The sequence below is a fragment of the Rhinoraja longicauda genome, chromosome 6 (genome assembly GCF_053455715.1).
Source record: "Rhinoraja longicauda isolate Sanriku21f chromosome 6, sRhiLon1.1, whole genome shotgun sequence".
Lineage (NCBI taxonomy): Eukaryota > Metazoa > Chordata > Chondrichthyes > Rajiformes > Arhynchobatidae > Rhinoraja > Rhinoraja longicauda.
Window position 1 is genome coordinate 69,251,742 of NC_135958.1, and position 20,493 is coordinate 69,272,234.

At 44.9% G+C, this 20,493-nt stretch overlaps 1 protein-coding gene across 7 annotated transcripts in view; it reads left to right on the forward strand.

Annotated features, from left to right (window-relative positions):
* Nucleotides 1–20,493, forward strand: part of bahcc1b (BAH domain and coiled-coil containing 1b) — a 303,723-nt gene that overhangs the window by 271,907 nt on the left and 11,323 nt on the right. For 6 of the 7 annotated variants that reach the window (XM_078401266.1, XM_078401265.1, XM_078401272.1 and 3 more), the window contains 3 exons: nucleotides 8,532–8,660; nucleotides 13,322–13,495; nucleotides 18,395–19,533. In XM_078401266.1, the coding sequence (XP_078257392.1) occupies nucleotides 8,532–8,660; nucleotides 13,322–13,495; nucleotides 18,395–19,533 (1,442 nt within the window). The remainder of the gene's footprint in view (nucleotides 1–8,531; nucleotides 8,661–13,321; nucleotides 13,496–18,394; nucleotides 19,534–20,493) is intronic. The other variant, XM_078401267.1, reaches the window with a different exon arrangement.

Sequence of the window (20,493 nt, forward strand, 5' to 3'; positions counted from 1 at the left end):
AACATTTCTTTCACAGTCTGCCCATTATTAATGACAATCCATTCACATTTACCCAACAACTCAAAGTTCCACCTGCAATCTGCACAGATTGGGGATGTACGACATTAGAGGTGGTTAGTGAAGAGGCAGGAGGGAAAAGGGCAGAAAATTGTTCTCATTTGCGTAGGTGATGTGGAAGTGGCAGTTGTGTATTATATGACTTTCAAAATTGATGTCAGCGGGGATGCATTTCTGAATCTTACGTTCACTGAGCTTATGCTAATGCATTCATATTTGGTGTTGTGTGACAATGGATGAGTTGGCATCAAGGCAGGAAATGCGAGGTGGTTTTCTCCAGGGACTATACCAAGGTCTACATTTTGTGCTTTTTAGGTAAAAATCTTAATGAAGAAATGTAAAAATGCATACCAAGTTAGCCTCTGGATGGGAACAGCGATTTGCAGTAACTAGTTGGGTTGACAAAACTGATAGAGTTCAGTGTAAAGAAGTGCATCATCATTTAGATTGCATAAGAGAAAGGCATTACTCACGGAGTATATATGAGTATGAGAATCTTTAATAACTGTTTGCCCCATGTATATGACCTTGCCACAATGTTATATCAAATGCAGCTGCTCAGTTGGACAAAATGCTTTTTTAAACAGGATATATATGTGTGGAATTAAAAACAAATGCAGATGCTGGTTTGTACCAAAGACAGACACAAAATGCTGGAGTAACTCAGCGGTTCAGGCTGCATCTCTGGAGAAAATAGATAGATGACGTTTCGGGTCGGGCCCAACAGGTCACCCATCCATTTTCTCCAGAGATGCTGCCTGACCCGCTGAGTTACTCCAGCGTTTTGTGCTTTAGATTTTTGTGGAGGAATTGGTGTGGAACGACGAAAGTGAAATAGTGCAGATCAGCCCTGGTCTTAAACGAATGTTGGAACAGGCTGGAGAGGCTGAATGGCCTACTCTTTCATAAGTTCATAAGTGAAAGGAGTTCACAGATGCAATAAGGCTGCAGGGTGACCTGGACAGGTTGTGTGAGTGGGCGGATACATGGCAGATGCAGTTTAATGTAGATAAGTGTGAGGTTATTCACTTTGGAAGTAAGAATAGAAAGGCAGATTATTATCTGAATGGTGTCAAGTTAGGAGGAGGGGGAGTTCAACGAGATCTGGGTGTCCTAGTGCATCAGTCAATGAAAGGAAGCATGCAGGTTCAGCAGGCAGTGAAGAAAGCCAATGGAATGTTGGCCTTCGTAACAAGAGGAGTTGAGTATAGGAGCAAAGAGGTCCTTCTACAGTTGTACCGGGCCCTGGTGAGACCGCACCTGGAGTACTGTGTGCAGTTTTGGTCTCCAAATTTGAGGAAGGATATTCTTGCTATGGAGGGCGTGCAGCGTAGGTTCACTAGATTAATTCCCGGAATGGCGGGACTGTCGTATGTTGAAAGGCTGGAGCGATTGGGCTTGTATACACTGGAATTTAGAAGGATGAGGGGGGATCTTATTGAAACATATAAGATAATTAGGGGATTGGACACATTAGAGGCAGATAACATGTTCCCAATGTTGGGGGAGTCCAGAACAAGGGGCCACAGTTTGAGAATAAGGGGTAGGCCATTTAGAACGGAGATGAGGAAGAACTTTTTCAGTCAGAGGGTGGTGAAGGTGTGGAATTCTCTGCCTCAGAAGGCAGTGGAGGCCAGTTCGTTGGATGCTTTCAAGAGAGAGCTGGATAGAGCTTTTAAGGATAGCGGAGTGAGGGGGTATGGGGAGAAGGCAGGAACGGGGTACTGATTGATAGTGATCAGCCATGATCGCATTGAATGGCGGTGCTGGCTCGAAGGGCTGAATGGCCTACTCCTGCACCTATTGTCTATTGTCTATTGTCTATTGTCTATAAGTGAAAGCAGCAGAATTAGGCCATTCGGCCCATAAATTCAACTCTGCCATTCAATCATGGCTGACCTATCTTCCCCTCTTAACCCCATTCCCCTGCCTTCTTCCCATAACACCTGACTCTTGATCTTACCCCCCAATGCGCGATGTGATTCCTTCTTCATACAGGCATTTTTTTTTTACATTCTGTTCTCATATACTGTCGGTTTTACGATGAAGGTCCTTGGCCTTGCACGTGAACAGGGTGGACAAGCGTGTGTTCAATCAGGCAAGGTCTGAGGAGGGAAAGTAACAAAAAAATGTTGCTCCAGACTGATCATCTTGCAAGGAGATAAGGGAGCCAAGGGTCGGTTACATGAGTCTGCTACAATCGTCAGCAGAGAAAAACAATATTGTATAATTATCTACCGAAGGCCACTTCCACAACCGCTGCACAAACATTTAAATTTGAATTAGTACTCCATTAAGGTGATGGATTTGCGGTGCATGCTGAATATTGCAAGCTGTGTAAATGATGCTGCTACTCACATTGAGAGGGTGATGGATGTTGATAATATTGGAGTGAAGTGGAGAGAAATGCCGCCGGTATGAATGTTTGAGATGAGAACAGACTGGTCATATCCGTCACTGACGAGCTCCAAGGTCGAATGTGACTGGGGAGTACAAGATCCAGATGTCATTCATCAAAGCCTAGTGGGAAGTTGTGCTATTAACTCCCTCTGACTCAGGACTTTTGCTTGAAATCAGAGTACCGAGTTCAGAGAAAAAAACAAACTGCTGGAGGAACACAGCAGCATTTATGGAAAGTGGGGTGAGGGAGAGGGAGGGGGGGGGGGGAGGAGGGGGAGGGAGGTAAAGGAATTCCAGACCGTCATGTCTTTGTGGTCCTTTTGAATCTGCTTTACTCGATGCAACAACAGCTCACCCTTTGTTAACATTGTTTTCTGTTTGGAAATGGTACTTAGAGTCGTAGAGTCTTACAGCATGGAAACAGGCCCTTCTGCCCAACTTGCCCACAGTGGCCAACATGTTCCATCTCACTTGCCCCACCTGCCTACGTTTGGCCCACATCCCTCTAAACGTGTCCTATTCATGTACCTATCTAAGGCACCTGCTTAGGCAGCATGTCCACACATCTCGTGGCTTGTGTCACCGATACCTCCGCTGTTGGCCTTTGGGAAGATTCATTTGGGAAAGACATTGGCATGGAAAGACATTGGACATCGTTGTGCCTATTTCCATCTTGTGTATTGGGCTCAGAGGGTAATCCTGTGCACAGAATATAGCAGCGCAACGGCCCTTTTCATTGTATAAGTACTTCATAAACTATAATCCTGAACATGCCATTTTATCAATCTTAATCTTTCTAATGAAAGGTTATTGGAGGGGGGGGGATGGGGATGGGAAGGGGTTTTTATAAGGTTAACAATCTTACACTTCCATTAAAAAGTCAGGTGGAAAAGTGCCTTCTGATTTTACATCTAAATGGACAAGGTTAGACTTAATGATTGTGTCACCCTTGTCCTCAATCAGAAGAACAGGTTCCTCTGCATCCTCCCCAAAGACATCTGAAAATGAAATTGGCCAGGGTCATTTTTTCAGGCATAAAAATTGGGGTCTCCTACAAATGTAAGTAAAGAATAAAGAACCTGTCAACTGATTTTGGGGCCCCTCATGTCTGAGCTAGGTGCTCACCTCACGGTCAGTTGCAAGGTTGTTGGAAGGTTTTTATTTCTGCAGCCAAGGAGGTCAGATGTGTATCCCTAACCCTGCGTTCCCTGCCACCACCCCAAAGCCTTCTGCAACCCGTGCATACATTCAGGCTGCTGCTGAAAAGGCAAGAAACTCCCATTTTGTTTCAGTGTGCAGCTACCTCGCACTAGCTTCTCGTTTTCACCCAACAAACAGCTATCAATGGCCTGTTTCATTTATCATTGTTACTTTTTTGCATATCTTTCACACATTGTTCTTCATCTCTCTACATCATCATCTAAATCTCTCGTTCCCCTTGTCCCTAAACCAGTCTGAAGAAGGGTCTCGAACCGAAACGTCACCCATTCCTTCGCTCCAGAGATGCTGCCTGTCCCGCTGAGTTGCTCCAGCTTTTTGTGTCTATCAAATAACAAAGCTGTCAAGGCCAAAAGCCGAGTTTCAATCTGTTCTCAAACTTTCATACAGGGGCTTCTGTGAATTTACGTTTCAAGAACTGATGAAGTGTCATCACCCTCAACCCAATCCTCCATCTCCCTACAAGACAGGCAGCTTCAGTGCGTGCTCTAAACACGATAAATTAAATGCCTTCACTGAGTCTTTGGTATGTGGAAGGTCAAAATGGATTTTTGAACCAAGTTATTTACAGGCATTGGGCAGGAAAAAAAGGTGAGATCGGTGAGGATTTGTTAAACGACGGATCTGTTTTAGGTTTGTGTGTACCGAGGTACAGTGAACAGCTTTGTTTTGCATGCTATCCAAACAAGAGCAGATTTACGCTTAAATACAATCAAGTCAAACTCAAGTGTAATAGATAGAGCAATGAGGAGGATGCAGAGTGCAGAATATAGTTCTCAGCATTGTAGGGCATTGGAACCAGAGACAAAGTCCAATGTCCACAATGGGGTGGATGTGAATCTGACAGTACCCTGACTTTGGGAAGGGCCGTTCATAACCTGCTTCTGCACAAAGGTTCATTGCTGAGATCCAGATCTATTTTACCATCAGAGAGAAAGGCAGATGGCTAATGCTAGTGCAAACCAATCCTCTGGCACTCACCGACAGAAACAATCCTGATATCTTCTGGGGAAAAAATGAATTGAAACGTGGTCATCCATATTTTGTGATCAGATGCAGTCTGCCCCTCTACCTAATATCATCTGTTATATTAATTATTTCAATGAATTTTCATCCATTCATACTGTACACATCTCTGAGTTTAGCTCAATTTGTAAAAACTACTGAATAATTCAATTCAAAACACATGACCACCTGTAACTTCAGGTGCAGTTACTTTTTATCTTTAATCCTTTACCAACTATTTGTTCAAGTACGAGCTTGGATACTTAATATTTTGAACATGTGAAATTATTTTGCCCCATAGGAAGGCCTTTGGAATAAGTTTCAAAAGAGATTTTATGCAGGAAAGGACTTCAAAAGGAATTAACTTAACGTTGTGTAAAAAAATGTAGCTCGTGATAGATCGCTTCCTACTAAAACATCATCAAAGTGCATCGTTCTTACTTTGTGTCTGTACCATAGCTGCAAGTCAAATCCACAGACCATGCATGTATTATACAATAAAGCCTCGCCATAACAGACCATGGGGGGGAGGGAGGGAGGGAGGATGGTGTTCGCTATCGCCGATTGTCCGCTGTAACCGGGTGAGGGGTTTAACGAGTAAGTTAGCGGGTAAAGTTTAACCCAAGGCCGGGAGGGAGGAAGCGCAGCGTTTGGGGGGTGTTTAACAAGCAGGAATTCACAGGCCGGGGTGGGGAGTGGGGGGCTGAGCCCCCGGCCCCACACAGAGTGCGCCAGGGACGGGCCCGGTACTCACGCCTCCTCCCTTCATGCAGCTTACTCTCTCCACTCCCGCTACTGGAAGTACGTCATGTGGCGCCGGCTCTTTGGGTAACTGGCAGAAGTTGCCTGTGCTGTTATTAGGCAACTGAACCATCCTACCATAACCAGACAGCAGTCCTGAGCTACCATCTACCTCATCGGGGAGCCTCGGACTATCTTTGATCGGACTTTACTGGCCTTATCTTGCACTAAACGTCATTCCCTTCCTCGTGTATCTGTACACTGCAAATGGCTCGATTGTAATCACGTGTTGTCTTTCCGCTGGCTGCTTAGCACGCAGCAAAAGCTTCTCACTGTACCTCGGTACACGTGACAATAAACTAAAGAACTGAAGTGGGTGCCCCTTACAACCAAAATCCGCTAACATAGAGGTCCGTTATTGCAAGGGTTTACTATGTACACACCAACCTGGAACATGGCACTTATTATTCAAGCTGTACATAAGCAATCTCAATGCCAGATCGAAAAATGAAGCGATCCGGTTTGACTGAGGAATTTCATGAAATTCATCATGAATTAATAACAACTAGTATTGGTTATTGGTTTGTTATTAGCTCATGTGCCAAGGTACAGAGAAAAGCTTGTGTGCTCTTCATTTATGTCAGATCAATCTATTTTCTGAGTACAATCAACCTATACACAACAGGTAGAGAAATATATAGAGAAATATACTAGATTGAAGAGCAGAGTTCTACAGAATTGCAGCATTACATTACGAGCACCTATTGAGATGTCCTCTATTGGAGCACCAATGCAAAGCTGAGGATCCTCACAGAGAACAATGATATTGCTAAGAGTTGTGTTCAGTTTTGGCTGAAACACAATATCTAGCATGTGTGGACACGATAAGAAGAAGAAGTCCCAGAGAAAAAGTCCAAAGTTTACAATGAGCTAGGTTGGAAGATTGGGACTGCACCCTAGCTCATAGGAAGTCTGCTTAGTAGTCTGATTACAGAGGGGAAGAATCTGTCCCCGAGTCTGGTGGCGGGTACTTTCACGCTTTTGTATCTTCTGCCCAACGGAGAGGGGAGAAGAGGGAATGACCAGGGTGAAAAGGGTCTTTGGTATCATCTTGGCTGCTTTACCGAGGCAGCCTGAAGTATAGATGGAGTTGATGGTGTGGGGTCTGGTCTGTGTGATGGACTGGGCAACATCCACAACTCTCTGCAATTTCTTGCAATCTTAGACAGAGCTGTTGCCAAACCACACTCTGATGCAACCCAATTGAATGCGTTCTACGGTGCATCGATAGAAGTTGATAAGAGTCTGAATGCACCTGGATCCAACAATCAAAAAGTGCTGTTTCTCTCTGCACAGCGAAATACTTAATTCCTCTGCTAAAATGCCTTCAATCCCACCGACCCGGAGGATATGTGACTGCTACCTGCAAATGTTTACAGTGCTAAGCTACAAATAAATTCAGCATACCCAAGTTAACTTGTTTTATCCATTTTATCAAATGTGCTATTTATGATGTTGTGATCTTATACTATGTGACTCAATGGAAGAAAGGTCTTCTAGGGGGCCTGTATGGTGCTCTTCATTTCCTTAGTATGTTCCAAAGTGCTCCACAGTCAATGAAGTGCTTTGGAACTGTAGTACCTGCGTCTAAGGGAGGCAGGATGGCATAGAGCTGCTGCCTTATCGCGCCAGAGACCCGGTTCGATCCTGACTGCGGGTGCTGTCTGCACGGAGTTTGTACATTCTCCCTGTGACCGCGTGGGTTTTCTCTGGGGGCTCCCACACTCCAAAGACATACCGGTTTGTAGGTTAATTGGCTTTGGTAAAATTGTAAATTATCTCTAGTGTGCAGGATAGTGTTCGTGTAGGGTTCCTGGGTTGGCACGGACTCAGTGGGCTGAAGGGCCTGTTTCTGCGCTGTATCTCTAAAGTCTAAAAGTCTTGTTTTGTAGGAAGTGCAGCAACCAAAAAGTACATGACAAGCCCCCAAAGATAGTAATATGTGAGTGACAAGATAATAATTTTCAGTTGTATCAGTTGAGGGATGGGTTTGACCAAATACATTTCCAAGAACATTGCCACGATAAATAACATTTTTATCTAAAACCCATTATGGCAAAAGTCTGAGAGAGAGGTATGTACGGCAGAGGATGGTTGGAACCTGGATTATATAAAATACAACCTCCTCCATCATTTTTGTAACTGGAAAGGACTGAGATTTTCTGTGAACTAGACGCAGTGAAACTGAAACGTTTTTTCGCAGCTGAATAACAAGTCTTTTAAACCTACAGTACTGAGAGGAAACTTCCCTCTCCCTCAGGTATTCCTCGGGATCAATGCAGTTTTGGTGTTGTGACAGAACCTAGCAACCTGGAATTTTCAATATTTATATGCATAGTAATTCAATATTAAGTTACAGGAAAACCGCTGATGATGTATGAACCGATCTTTACTTAAACTACTTTCTCCCCAACTCAGTAAAGACGGATTTAGAATTTTTGTTGTGTTAAATAACTTGCTTGTCCCACCGTGCTACCCAATCCCGTCTGGATTTTGGTGTGTACCTCCATTCTCCTGCTGCAACTTAAGATGGTTGCTTCATGATTAATTTGAAATGTTGAGCATATAAGATAAATATGAGTTCGTAGTTCAATGATTATGAATGTTGCGATTCCCGTTAGAAGTGCATGTAACTTCACCAAAATGAAAACAGCCAGTGAGTCAACAACCAAGATGTAAGAGAGTCAAAGATTGGTATCGGGTGGTGCAGCGGTAAAGTTGCTGCCTTACAGCGCCAGAGACCCAGGTTAGATCCTGACTAGGGGAGCTTGTCTGTACAGAGCTTGTACGTTCTCCCCGTGACCTGCGTGGGTTTTCTCCGAGATCCTCGATTTCCTCCCACACTCCAAAGACGGACAGGTTTGTAGGTTAATTGGCTTGACTTTAGGTTAACTAAAGTTGTCCATAGTGTGTGAAGGATAGTGCTAATGCACAGGGATCGCTGGTCAGTACGGACTAAGTGGGCCGAAGGGCCTGTTTCCGCGCTGTATCTCTAAACTAGACTAATCCTCTGCTTTACCATATTCCATTGTGTGCTATTTTATGTTCAGCAGGTAGCTCCAGTGATGAGGAAGAAGCGGACAGAGATGACTTTGTCACAGTGGAGTTTGACGATGGTGATGTGGGACGCATTTCTCTGCCGAATATCCGCCTTCTGCCTCCTGATTATAAGATACAGTGTGAGTAACCTAAATGGCCATTCCATTTAATAGTAGTTCAGTCACAGAACGTGCAACGTTGTTGTCTCCTTCTAGGACCCTCAGGATATCAAGAGGCTTCTCTGCCATGAGCTGAATTGTTACATAGCTCAGTGCTATCCTTGTGCTCATTCTTACCAACGTGCCTCAGTAATGCGGGATCTTGGGCAGGAAACGTGTCTGATTTGCAAAGCACTCTCCCAAAGGAGCAGCCAAACAGTTTCTGAGCAGCAGAGACCAGCTGGGACAAGAGTTTACGATCTGGACATTCCTAAACAGGGTTTGAAGGGGCGGCACAGTGGCGCAATGGTAGAGTTGCTGCCTTACAGCGCCAGCCAGAGACCAGGGTTTGATCATACCTACGGGTGCTGTCTGTACGGAATTTGTACGTTCTCCTCCTGACTGCGTGGGTTTACTCCGAGATCTTCGGTTTCCTCCCATACTCCAAAGACGTACAGGTTTGTGGGTTAATTGACTAAAAATTGTAAATTGTCCCCAGTGTGTGTAGGATAGTGTTAGTGCTGGTCGGCACAGACTCACATGTTTCAATAAGATCCCCCCTCATCCTTCTAAATTCCAGTGTATCCAAGCCTAATTGCTCCAGCCTTTCAACATACGACAGTCCCGGCATTCCGGGAATCAACCTAGTGAACCTACGCTGCACGCCCTCAATAGCAAGAATATCCTTCCTCAAATTTGGAGACCAAAACTGCACACAGTACTCCAGGTGCGGTCTTACCAGGGCCCGGTACAACTGTAGAAGGACCTCTTTGCTCCTATACTCAACTCCTCTTGTTACGAAGGCCAACATTCCATTGGCTTTCTTCACTGCCTGCTGTACCTGCATGCTTCCTTTCAGTGACTGATGCACTAGGACACCCAGATCTCGTTGAACATCCCCTCTTCCTAACTTGACACCATTCAGATAATAATCTGCCTTTCTATTCTTACTTCCAAAGTGAATAACCTCACACTTATCTACATTAAACTGCATCTGCCATGTATCCGCCCACTCACACAACCTGTCCAAGTCACCCTGCAGCCTTATTGCATCTTCCTCACAATTCACACTACCCCCCAGCTTAGTATCATCTGCAAATTTGCTAATGGTACTTTTAATCCCTTCATCTAAGTCATTAATGTATATCGTAAATAGCTGGGGTCCCACAACCGAACCTTGCGGTACCCCACTGGTCACTGCCTGCCATTCCGAAAGGGACCCATTTATCCCCACTCTTTGCTTTCTGTCTGTCAACCAATTTTCTATCCATGTCAGTACCCTACCCCCAATACCATGTGCTCTAATTTTGCCGACTAATCTCCTATGTGGGACCTTGTCGAAGGCTTTCTGAAAGTCGAGGTACACCACATCCACTGACTCTCCCCTGTCAATTTTCCTAGTTACATCCTCAAAAAGTTCCAGTAGATTTGTCAAGCATGATTTCCCCTTCGTAAATCCATGCTGACTCGGAATGATCCTGTTACTGCTATCCAAATGTTCAGCAATTTCGTCTTTTATAATTGACTCCAGCATCTTCCCCACCACTGATGTCAGACTAACTGGTCTATAATTACGCGTTTTCTCTCTCCCTCCTTTCTTAAAAAGTGGGATAACATTTGCTATCCTCCAATCCACAGGAACTGATCCTGAATCTATAGAACATTGAAAAATGATCTCCAATGCTTCCACTATTTCTAGAGCCACGTCCTTAAGTACCCTGGGATGAAGACCATCAGACCCTGGGGATTTATCAGCCTTCAGTCCCATCAGTCTACCCAAAACCATTTCCTGCCTAATGTGGATTTCCTTCAGTTCCTCCATCACCCTAGGTTCTCCGGCCCCTAGAACATTTGGGAGATTGTGTGTATCCTCCTCAGTAAACACAGATCCAAAGTAACGGTTTAACTCGTCTGCCATTTCTTTGTTCCCCATAATAAATTCCCCTGCTTCTGTCTTCAAGGGACCCACATTTGCCTTGACTATTTTTTTCCTCTTCACGTACCTAAAAAAACTTTTGCTATCCTCCTTTATATTATTGGCTAGTTTACCCTCGTACCTCATCTTTTCTCCCCGTATTGCCTTTTTAGTTAACTTTTGTTGCTCTTTAAAAGTCCCAATCCTCTGTCTTCCCACTCTTCTTTGCTATGCTATACTTCCTCTCCTTAATTTTTATGCTGTCCTTGACTTCCCTCGTCAGCCACAGGTGTCTCTTACTCCCCTTAGAGTCTTTCCGCCTCTTTGGGATAAATTGATCCTGCAACCTCTGCATTATTCCCAGGAATACCTGCCATTGCTGTTCTACCGTCTTCCCTGCTAGGGCCTCCTTCCAGTCAATTTTGGCCAGCTCCTGCCTCATGCCTCTGTAATCCCCTTTGCTATACTGTAATACCGACACTTCCGATTTTCCCTTCTGCCTTTCCATTTGCAGAGTAAAACTTATCATGTTGTGATCACTGCCTCCTAATGGCTCTTTTACCTCTAGTCCCCTTATCAGATCAGGATCATTACACAACACTAAATCCAGAATTGCCTTCTCCCTGGTAGGCTCCAGTACAAACTGTTCTAAGAATCCATCTCGAAGGCACTCTACAAACTCTCTTTCCTGGGGTCCATTTCCAACCTGATTTTCCCAGTCTACCTGCATGTTGAAATCTCCCAAAACCACCGTAGCATTACATTTGTGACACGCCAATTTTATCTCCTGATTCAACTTGCACCCTATGTCGAGGCTACTGTTTGGGGGCCTATAGATAACTCCCATTAGGGTCTTTTTACCCGTACAATTCCTCATTTCTATCCATACTGATTCAACATCTCCTGATTCTATGTCACCCCTTGCAAGGGAATGAATATCATTCCTTACCAGCAGAGCAACCCCACCCCCTCTGCCCACCTGTCTGTCAGAAGGGTCTCGACCCGAAACGTCACCCATTCCTTCTCTCCCGAGATGCTGCCTGACCTGCTGAGTTACTCCAGCATTTTGTGAATAAATCGATTTGTACCAGCATCTGCAGTTATTTTCTTATGTCTTTTCTATACGTTGTGTACCCCTGAATATTCAGTTCCCAGCCCTGGTCCTCTTGTAGCCATGTCTCAGTGATCCCTACAACATCATACTTGCCCATGACTAACTGAGCCTCAAGCTCATCCACTTTATTTTTTATACTACGCGCATTTAAGTACAACACTTTAACTTCTGTATTTACCTCCCCTCTCACATCGGTCACAAATGGCCCTGCCCTTAATCTCTTTTCCCCTCTAGAACTTCTGTTCCCATTCTTCCGAGAGTCTTCTGCAATATCTCCTGTATTCCCTTTAACCTCATCTTCATATTCCCAATTTGTTAACCCCTCCTCCCCACTACTTAGTTTAAAGCCACAGGTGTCGCACTAGCAAACCTGCCTGCCAGAATGTTTGTCCCCCTGCTGTTAAGATGTAACCCGTCCCTTTTGTACAAGTCACCCCTAGCCCAGAAGAGATCCCAGTGGTCCAGAAATCTAAATCCCTGCTCTCTGCACCAGCCCCTCAGCCATAAATTCATACCCTCTATCTCTCTGTTCCTGGCCTCACCAGCACGAGGTACCGGTAGCAGTCCAGAGATAACCACCTTCGACGTCCTACTTCTCAGTCTTTTTCCTAACTCTCTAAACTCCCGCTGTAGCACCTCCTTCCTCTTCCGCCCGACGTCATTCGTGCCCACGTGCACAACGACTTCAGGTTGATCGCCTTCCCTCACTAGGATTTTCTGAAGCCGGTCCGTGATGTGTTGAACCCTGGCACCAGGGAGGCAACAGACCATCCTCAAGTCCCTCCTGCTGCCACAGAATCTTCTGTACGTCCCTCGGACGATGGAGTCACCCACCACTACGGCTCTTCCTGACTTCGGTCTCCCCTGTCGAGTATCCTTGCCAACAGGTCCGCCACTCGGACTGGAAACGTCTTCTGCCCCGACAGTTCCCAAGAGGGTATACCTATTTGCAATAGGCACAGCCACTGGGGTCTCCTGTAGTCCTCGTCCCCTCCCCCCTGAAACAGTCTCCCACCTTAGCTCGACCTGGACCCTTGGGATTTACTTTGGGTATTGGGTTTCACATGTGCTCAGACGTTCCAAGGGGTGGCAGGTTAGTTTGTCTAATAGGCTTGTTTGGATGATTTATAGCTGTTTTACATAGAACATAGAAAAGTACGACGCAGAAACAGGCCCTTCGGCCCACAATGTTTGTGATGAACACAATGCCAAGATAAACTAATCTCTTCTGCCTGCCTGGTTCAAGGTACATCTTAGGTTATTTTGGATGCAGAGTTAGTTTACATGCTGGTCAGTTTGGGGTTTTGTATCAGTTTAATTGCTGGGTTAATATTAACGGTGGGTTAACTTAGGTCAATTTGTGTGCGGAATTACTTTGGGTGCTGTGCTGATTAACATCCTGGTTCAGTTGGGTTGTTTGTGGATTCTCTTCGATGTGTTGTCAATTTGTAAAGGGACGGGCATGAGGGAGGACACTTGATTCTCCACTGAAAAAGCGGCACATTTCCTCCAGCTCCAGGAGAGGAGGTTGAACAGAACCAAAATCCAAGGCATTACTACGTTCGATTGTTTCTTAAAAATGAGCACGTTTCAACGTTAACCGTTCTTTTGCAGGTACAGAACCTTCTCCGGCGTTGCTGGTGTCCAACGGAAGGCTACGGGTCCGGCGATTCCCGGTGGAAAGGCGAGAGGGTGCCGTGAGCAATCGGAATCACTCTCTGGACGGCCCCAAACCCACAGAGCTGAGCAAAAAATCTGCCAAGAAGACTTTCTTAAAAGGGAAAGCTGGTGCGTGGATCTTGATCTTGAAACACAGTCATTATTTTCTCAACATGGGACAATAGACAATAGACAATAGGTGCAGGAGGAGGCCATTCGGCCCTTCAAGCCAGCACCGCCGTTCAATGTGATCATGGCTGATCATTCTCAATCAGTACCCCGTTCCTGCCTTCTCCCCATACCCCCTGACTCCGCTATCCTTAAGAGCTCTATCCAGCTCTCTCTTGAATGCATTCAGAGAATTGGCCTCCACTGCTTTCTGAGGCAGAGAATTCCACAGATTCACTACTCTCTGACTGAAAAAGTTTTCCTCATCTCAGTTCTAAATGGCCTACCCCTTATTCTTAATAATTCGGATCACCGGCCAAACTTCTTGCGTCTTTGGTGAGACACAGCGAATAAATACCCTGTTGTTAAAACAGGCGACCTGGCCACTCATTTATTCGTTCTCATCCTTGAATCTGCCAAAGGGCAGCATTTCATGTCTGGCCCTAACTTGCCTCTGGATTTATTTATTTTGTTGATTAGTTTTAGCGATACAGCCCTTCGGCCCATCATTTCAGTGCCGGTCAACGATCACCCATACACTAGTTCTATACTATCCCAGTTTCACATCCCACTCACTAGGAGCCATTTTTGCAGAAGCCAATTAATCTACAAACCTGCATGTCTTTGGGATGTGGGAGGAAACCGGAGCACCCGGAGAAAACCCACACGGTCACAGGGAGAAAGTACAAACTCCGTACAAACAGGATCAAAATCGGTTGTCCGGCGCTGTAAGGCAGCAACTCTACCACTGCACCACTGTGATTTTTACTCAGAGCACTTTCAAAACTGATTTTGAAACTGCATTTTGATTTTTACTTAAGATTCCAGCTAGGTCGAGGTTTAGATTTAGGTTTATTATTATTGCCGTGTGTACCGAGGTACAGCGAAAAGCTTGGTTTTTCAGGTGATTCAATGAAACAGATAACATTATACATAAATACAATCAGGCCAAACTCATGGACAATGAGTAGAGCAAAGGAAAAGATACAGATTGCAAGCATCTACAGTTTCTCATGTCACGAAGGTAACACCTGGGTTTCATCTACTAAAGTTCACCAGAAGGGAAAGGTTCGTGGTAGCAGAAATGTAACCCGGCCCTTTAATTGATCAAGAAGTTGGATTCATTTGCAAGTCCAATTATTGTCTCCCATTACCAATTGGCTTTTTACTGCTGGATAAGGAAACGCCTTTATTACGCCATGCACAATTTATAAATCTACAACAGCGCTGTACTTTTCAGCTGTAATCATTTTTAAACAGATCAAAAATATATTCTGTTTATTATAAAAGCCCACACTAACTGGGTTCATTGAGCAGTTCTGGAAGTTGGCTGCATCTTGGATTGTGTAAAGTCACTACCGGCCAGCAAAAGACAAATTGCCCAGGAACCCGTCTAATGTAAACAGAAGGCTGAGAATATGCTGGCGTTTCAAGAACGGAGTGGAATTAAATCAGACAACAGACTTGACAAAATCGTTGTGGGGAAGGAAGTAACAAATTTTCTTCTGGCACAGGGTACGATCCACTTCATTATATTGGCCAGCACAGAAGATAGTGTTTGGTTTACACAGACAGACCTGCTAAGCTTCACTGTGACTCTTGTGTATACAACCGAACTATTTTAGCGATCAGATAACTGTAACGTAAATTAAGGTTGTAAGAAGTGTTTGGTTTGAAAGGAAGTAGCCACTTTCTGCAGTCCTTTCATCTGGACAAGATGACTTGGAAGAAGCAACAGTTGCATCTCCCCATGAAAGGACAGTTAATGCACTTTTAACATTCAAAAAGCGGAATTAATTAAGATTGAAATGTTAACGATCTTACAGTGCGGAGCATTGAGTTTAATTGACCATTACTATTATGAATAAAAAAATAGTTATATTGTTATCTGTCAGTTGCAGTGAGGATGTAATGGATTTTAATGGATAATATCAGGCAACAGAATAGGAACTCTTTTGCAATGGCATCACAAAAAACACTCAGTTCCAACTCACAGCTGTACGCTCCGTGCAGTGTGTAACATAATAATAAAGTCCCAAGCTGATGTTTTTAGTGTTTCCCTCCCATTATGATTCATATTAAGCATCCTGCTCTAGAAATCTCTTTGTTAAATAAGTTTTTTTAAATACTTTTGTCAGGTCAAGCGCAGAGTAAAAACTAATGCAAGTAGAGTCACAGAGTCGTACAGCGTGGAAACAGTGCCCTTCGGCCCAACCTGCCCACACCGACCAACATGTTCCATCTACATTAGTCACACCTGCCTGCGTTTGGCCCATAGCCCTCTAAACCTGTCCTATCCATACACCTGTCTAATTGTTCCTTAAATGTTGCAATAGTCCCTGCCTCAACTACCTCCTCTGGCAACTCGTTCCATTCACCCACCACCCTTTGTGTGAAAAAGTTACCCCTCCGATTCCCATTAAAACTTTCCCCCTTCACCTTGAACCTATGCCTTCTGGTGCTCGATTCCCTTAATCTGGGCAAGAGACTCTGTGCGTCTACCCGATCTATTCCTCTCATGATTTTATACGCCTCTCTAAGATCACCTGGACACTAAGATCCAACTGGACAACAATGTGAGTTATTTGGAATACGGTCAAAATAACTTACACCCTTCATGTTGAACTGTCAAAACTAACCAGTGACAATTCCAATTACACTCTTAATGTTACACATTCACACCATTGCCTCCTTACGATGCAGTACTTTTGAACTGGTCCGGGTTTGAACTGTTGCGAAAGGTTTCTGTGCCAATTGGAATGAGGAAGCTGAGGAAATAGGGCTGAGAATATTGTCAGCCAATCGATCAGAGTTGTGAGTATGTTGGAGGTGGCAGGGAGGCTCAGAATGCCCACTGACAGAAGTTAATTGGATGGGCAGGCACAGTGATTAACTGGCAGTGGCAGGATCATTAGAGTTTTCTGCCGAGAGTAATTGAAGGGGAATTCTATTTCTTCAGTTTTAGCTTTTGCTTTCATTTAGGTCACATGGACCGAGGTGCAGTCAAAACGTTTTTCGTCGCGGGCTCCTCAATCAGCAGGAAGGCTATATGTCATTACAATCAAGCCGTCCACAGTGTACAGATATAGGATAAAGGGAATAACATTTAGTGCAACATAAACTCCAGTAAAGTCGGATTAAAGATAGTCCGAGGGTCTCCAATGAGGGAGATGGTAGGTCAGGATCGCTCTCTAGTTGGTGATAGGATGGTTCAGTTGCCTGATAAACAGCTGGGGAGAAACTGGAATTTGGAGGTGTGCGTTTCCAAACTTCTGCACCTCTTGCCTGATGGGAGAGGGACCGTCAAAGCTAAGTAAAACAAATAGTGCGAACAACTTTGTTGAACCTCGTGATCCAATCTTCTTCACTGCCTTTAAGGTGAGGCGGGGAACTCATTGTTTCTTCTCTCAGGCTCCATCCCATGTTAAAATTGCAGTTGGGTCCCAATGATATTATTGAAATGTTGAATACATGTATAAAAAAAAGGACACCTCCATCTTTCATAGATTGTTCTTCCCACTTGTTCAGGAGACCAAATGACCACATCTGCTAGCTCCAAGCTGGAAACTAGCCCAGGCAATTTTTAACTGGCACCCTCCCATTTTTTTTGCACAAAGTAATCCACTAATATCAACAATGTCCCATCGAGATCCTACCCCGTGTTTGCCTCTTAGTTAAACAATTTGTCAAGTTTGCAGTGTTCTCACTTCTGTTTTTGGAGAATATTGTGAGCAAGAACAAACGAACTTGACAATATCCTATTCATACATCTTTAAGATAGACACAAAATTTTGGAGTAGCACAGCGGGTCAGGCAGCATTTGTGGAGAAAAGGGTAGAGATCCAACTTCAATCTCAACCAAAACATCACCCATTCCTGTTCTCCAGAGAAGCTGACTGACCCGATGAGTTACTCCAGTATTTTGTGTCTCTCTTCGGTGTAAACCAGCATCTGCAGTTCCTTCCTACACATACCTCATACATCTTTAAATGTTATTACACATGGTGTCAACGTCGGTAAATCATCACTGTACTAATCTTTCAATAAGTGACCTGTATATTTATTAAGTCTAAACCCAACAATATTCTCTTGGCTTGGCAGCAGACAACCCGAGGCAGTAGGCTCATAATGATACATTGATATCTTCTCCAAGGTTTGAATAAGTATGGCCTGGTCTCAATTTGATGCTAATAATCATGAGGACACCTTTCGGTTTGCCCTAGTAACTGCTGCACAGGAAAGAATTCAACCTCCGATTAACTGACGCCAAGCGTTAAAGAGTGCAGATGCTGGTTTACACGGAAGATAGACACAAAATGTTGGAGTAACTCAGCAGGTCAGGCAGCATCTCTGGAGAAAAGAAATAGGTGACGTTTCGGGTCGGAACCCTTCCTCAGTCTGAAGAAAGGCTCCGACCTGAAACGTAGCCTAGTCCTTTCCTCCAGAGATGCTGCCTGACCCGCTGAGTTACTCCAACAATTTGTGTCTTATCAAGTGTTAAATATTTTAGTTTCTTTAACTGCAGCCAAGAAACTAGAATATGACATAATGCCCTCTTTGTAGAGCATCTGTAGCTTTGAAATGAACATTATGAAATATTAAATCTCACATTGTATCCAAATGATTAGCACAATAGAAAACAGTGTAAGGAAACTGCAGCATGGACTTGTTAGCATGAAAGATCAGTTCTGGATTTAGTAACTGGATTAACAGTATTTCTCTATTGGATTGTGAACATGCGGTGACACTTTTTAAAGAACAGTTAGCCTATGCCTTTATAAATTTGTACCAACATAATGTGTGCAGCAAGGTGATTCATTACCCAAAGTATTAAAAAAATTCTTTAATTTTTTTTTTTAGAAAAAGGAAAAGGAGTTTCAAACACTGAGGTATCGACGTTGTTGAAAGGGGAATACATGCTGAGTAAACGGTCGGAAACACTGATAAATTGGCCAGGAATTGTTCAGACAAAGAAGAAGATCTCCAACAAGAACACGATGGTCCTGGAGAATCTGTTTGAGTTCAACGGGAGCATGAGGAGGATGAAGGGCAGAGAGCGCTTCCTCCCCATGCACGGCCTCCCTCCCCCGGTGTTCAGCGGTGGCTTCGAGGTGGACTCCTTCAGCAGCATTGCCAGCACCTTTGGAGCCTTTGGGAGCAGCCCCGGTCTGATCCCAAACCCCAAGCCCCTGAAGTACAGGAAGATGGAGAAACTGGACATATCCATGCCGAAAGGTGGGAAGAGAAAAGCAGAAACGGAATACCTTGTAAAATTAGATCACGAGGGCGTGATGTCTCCTAAAACGAAGAACGGAAAGGCCTTGATGATGAGCAAGAAGGAGTTTGGGGTGAAGCCTGGAGCTGCCTACTCCCAGGCAGCTTTGCTAAGTAAGGAACGAAACAGAAGGATAGAACTTCTAAAAGGAAAACATGCTCAGCTGCAAAACCTCCCCCTCAGCTTGGCCATGAACGAGTACTCTGGCCAGTCAGAGTTTGCGATGGACTGCGACAGTGACAGCCACAGCTCCCTCTCCGACATGGACGATGACGATGAAAGCAGAAACCTTCGGCAGAGCGTCACGTCGAGGTTCATGTCCAGACTCTCCGTCTTGTCTTCGTCTTCTGGGTCTTCGTCCTCCTCGACGTCTGGCTCTACCTCCACATCCAGCCTGTGCTCGTCAGACAACGATGACTCGTCCTACAGCTCCGACGATGACTCCACGCTCTTGCTGCAAACCTGCATGAGCCGACCTGTGCCGGCGATGCTGGCCTCCTCCGACCCGCGGCAAGCAGAGTCGAAGATCTCCCCTCACTCCTTCTCAGTCAAATCGGTGATGTCCGCCACCAAGATCAAACAGAAGAGGCAGGAAGAGCTACGACTTCAAAAGGCCAAGGAGATATCGAAGAGGCAGAGGTTGCCGTCTGTGGAGAATCGTCCCAAAATCTCCTCTTTTCTCCCAGCACGGCAGCTATGGAAATGGTCGGGAAAGCCAACTCAGGTATGGTTTCAGGAAGACTTATGTTTTTTTTTTTGTTAGAGATACAAAATCAGGATTACTGATGCTGTCAGTAATCCTACGGAGTCACATAGCACAGAAACAGCCCGTTCACCCGCCAAGTCTGCGCATGACCACGAAGAACCTATTTGCACGAATCTCACTTTAATCTCCTCACGTTCTTCCCCCAAACCTCACCTCCAGATTCCCCAAACATCTAAACACGGTAGCATCGTGCACCGATTCACCTACCAAATCCTTTGAGTTTCTTTGAGATGCGGGAGGAAAACGGAGAACCTAGAGGAAACCCAAGTGGTCGAGGGAAACCATGCAAATCCACACAGATGGACTCCACCAGGTTTGAATCCAGATGGTTGGAGCTGCAGCACTCCCCCGTCCCATCCCCACGATGTGGAAAGGCAACCTTATGGTTGTGGATAGGATGTGCAGGAAGGAGCTGCAGATGCAGGTTTAAGCCAAAGACAGACACAAAAAGCTGGAGTAACTCAGCGGGTCAGGCGGCATCTATGAAGTAAAGGAATAGGTGGCGTTTCAGGTCGAGACCCTTCTTCAAACTAAGCCTGAAGAAGGGCCTCGGACCTATTCCTTTTCTCCAGAGATGCTGCCTGACCCGCTGGGTTACTCCAGCTTTTTGTGTCTGTCTTATGGTGGTGGATCTTTCTTCAAAGTCTCTCCGCCCAGGAGACAGCTGGTCAGGATCAGGTGAATCAGGAGCACTTTCCTTGAATGAGCCAAAAGTCAAACATTTAGAACCGAGCTGCAGAGAAACACAATCCCCCCACCCTTGCCCCCCCCCCCCCCCCCTTCTCGTCCCCCGAGGCAGTATTGTTACTTCTGCGCAGCAATCCGTTGCCATAGATTGATGTCGTTAATGCTGCGGATGCAAACGCCATGAAAACCATTCAACATTAAAGCCAAAGATGCTTTAAACTTGAAACAGCT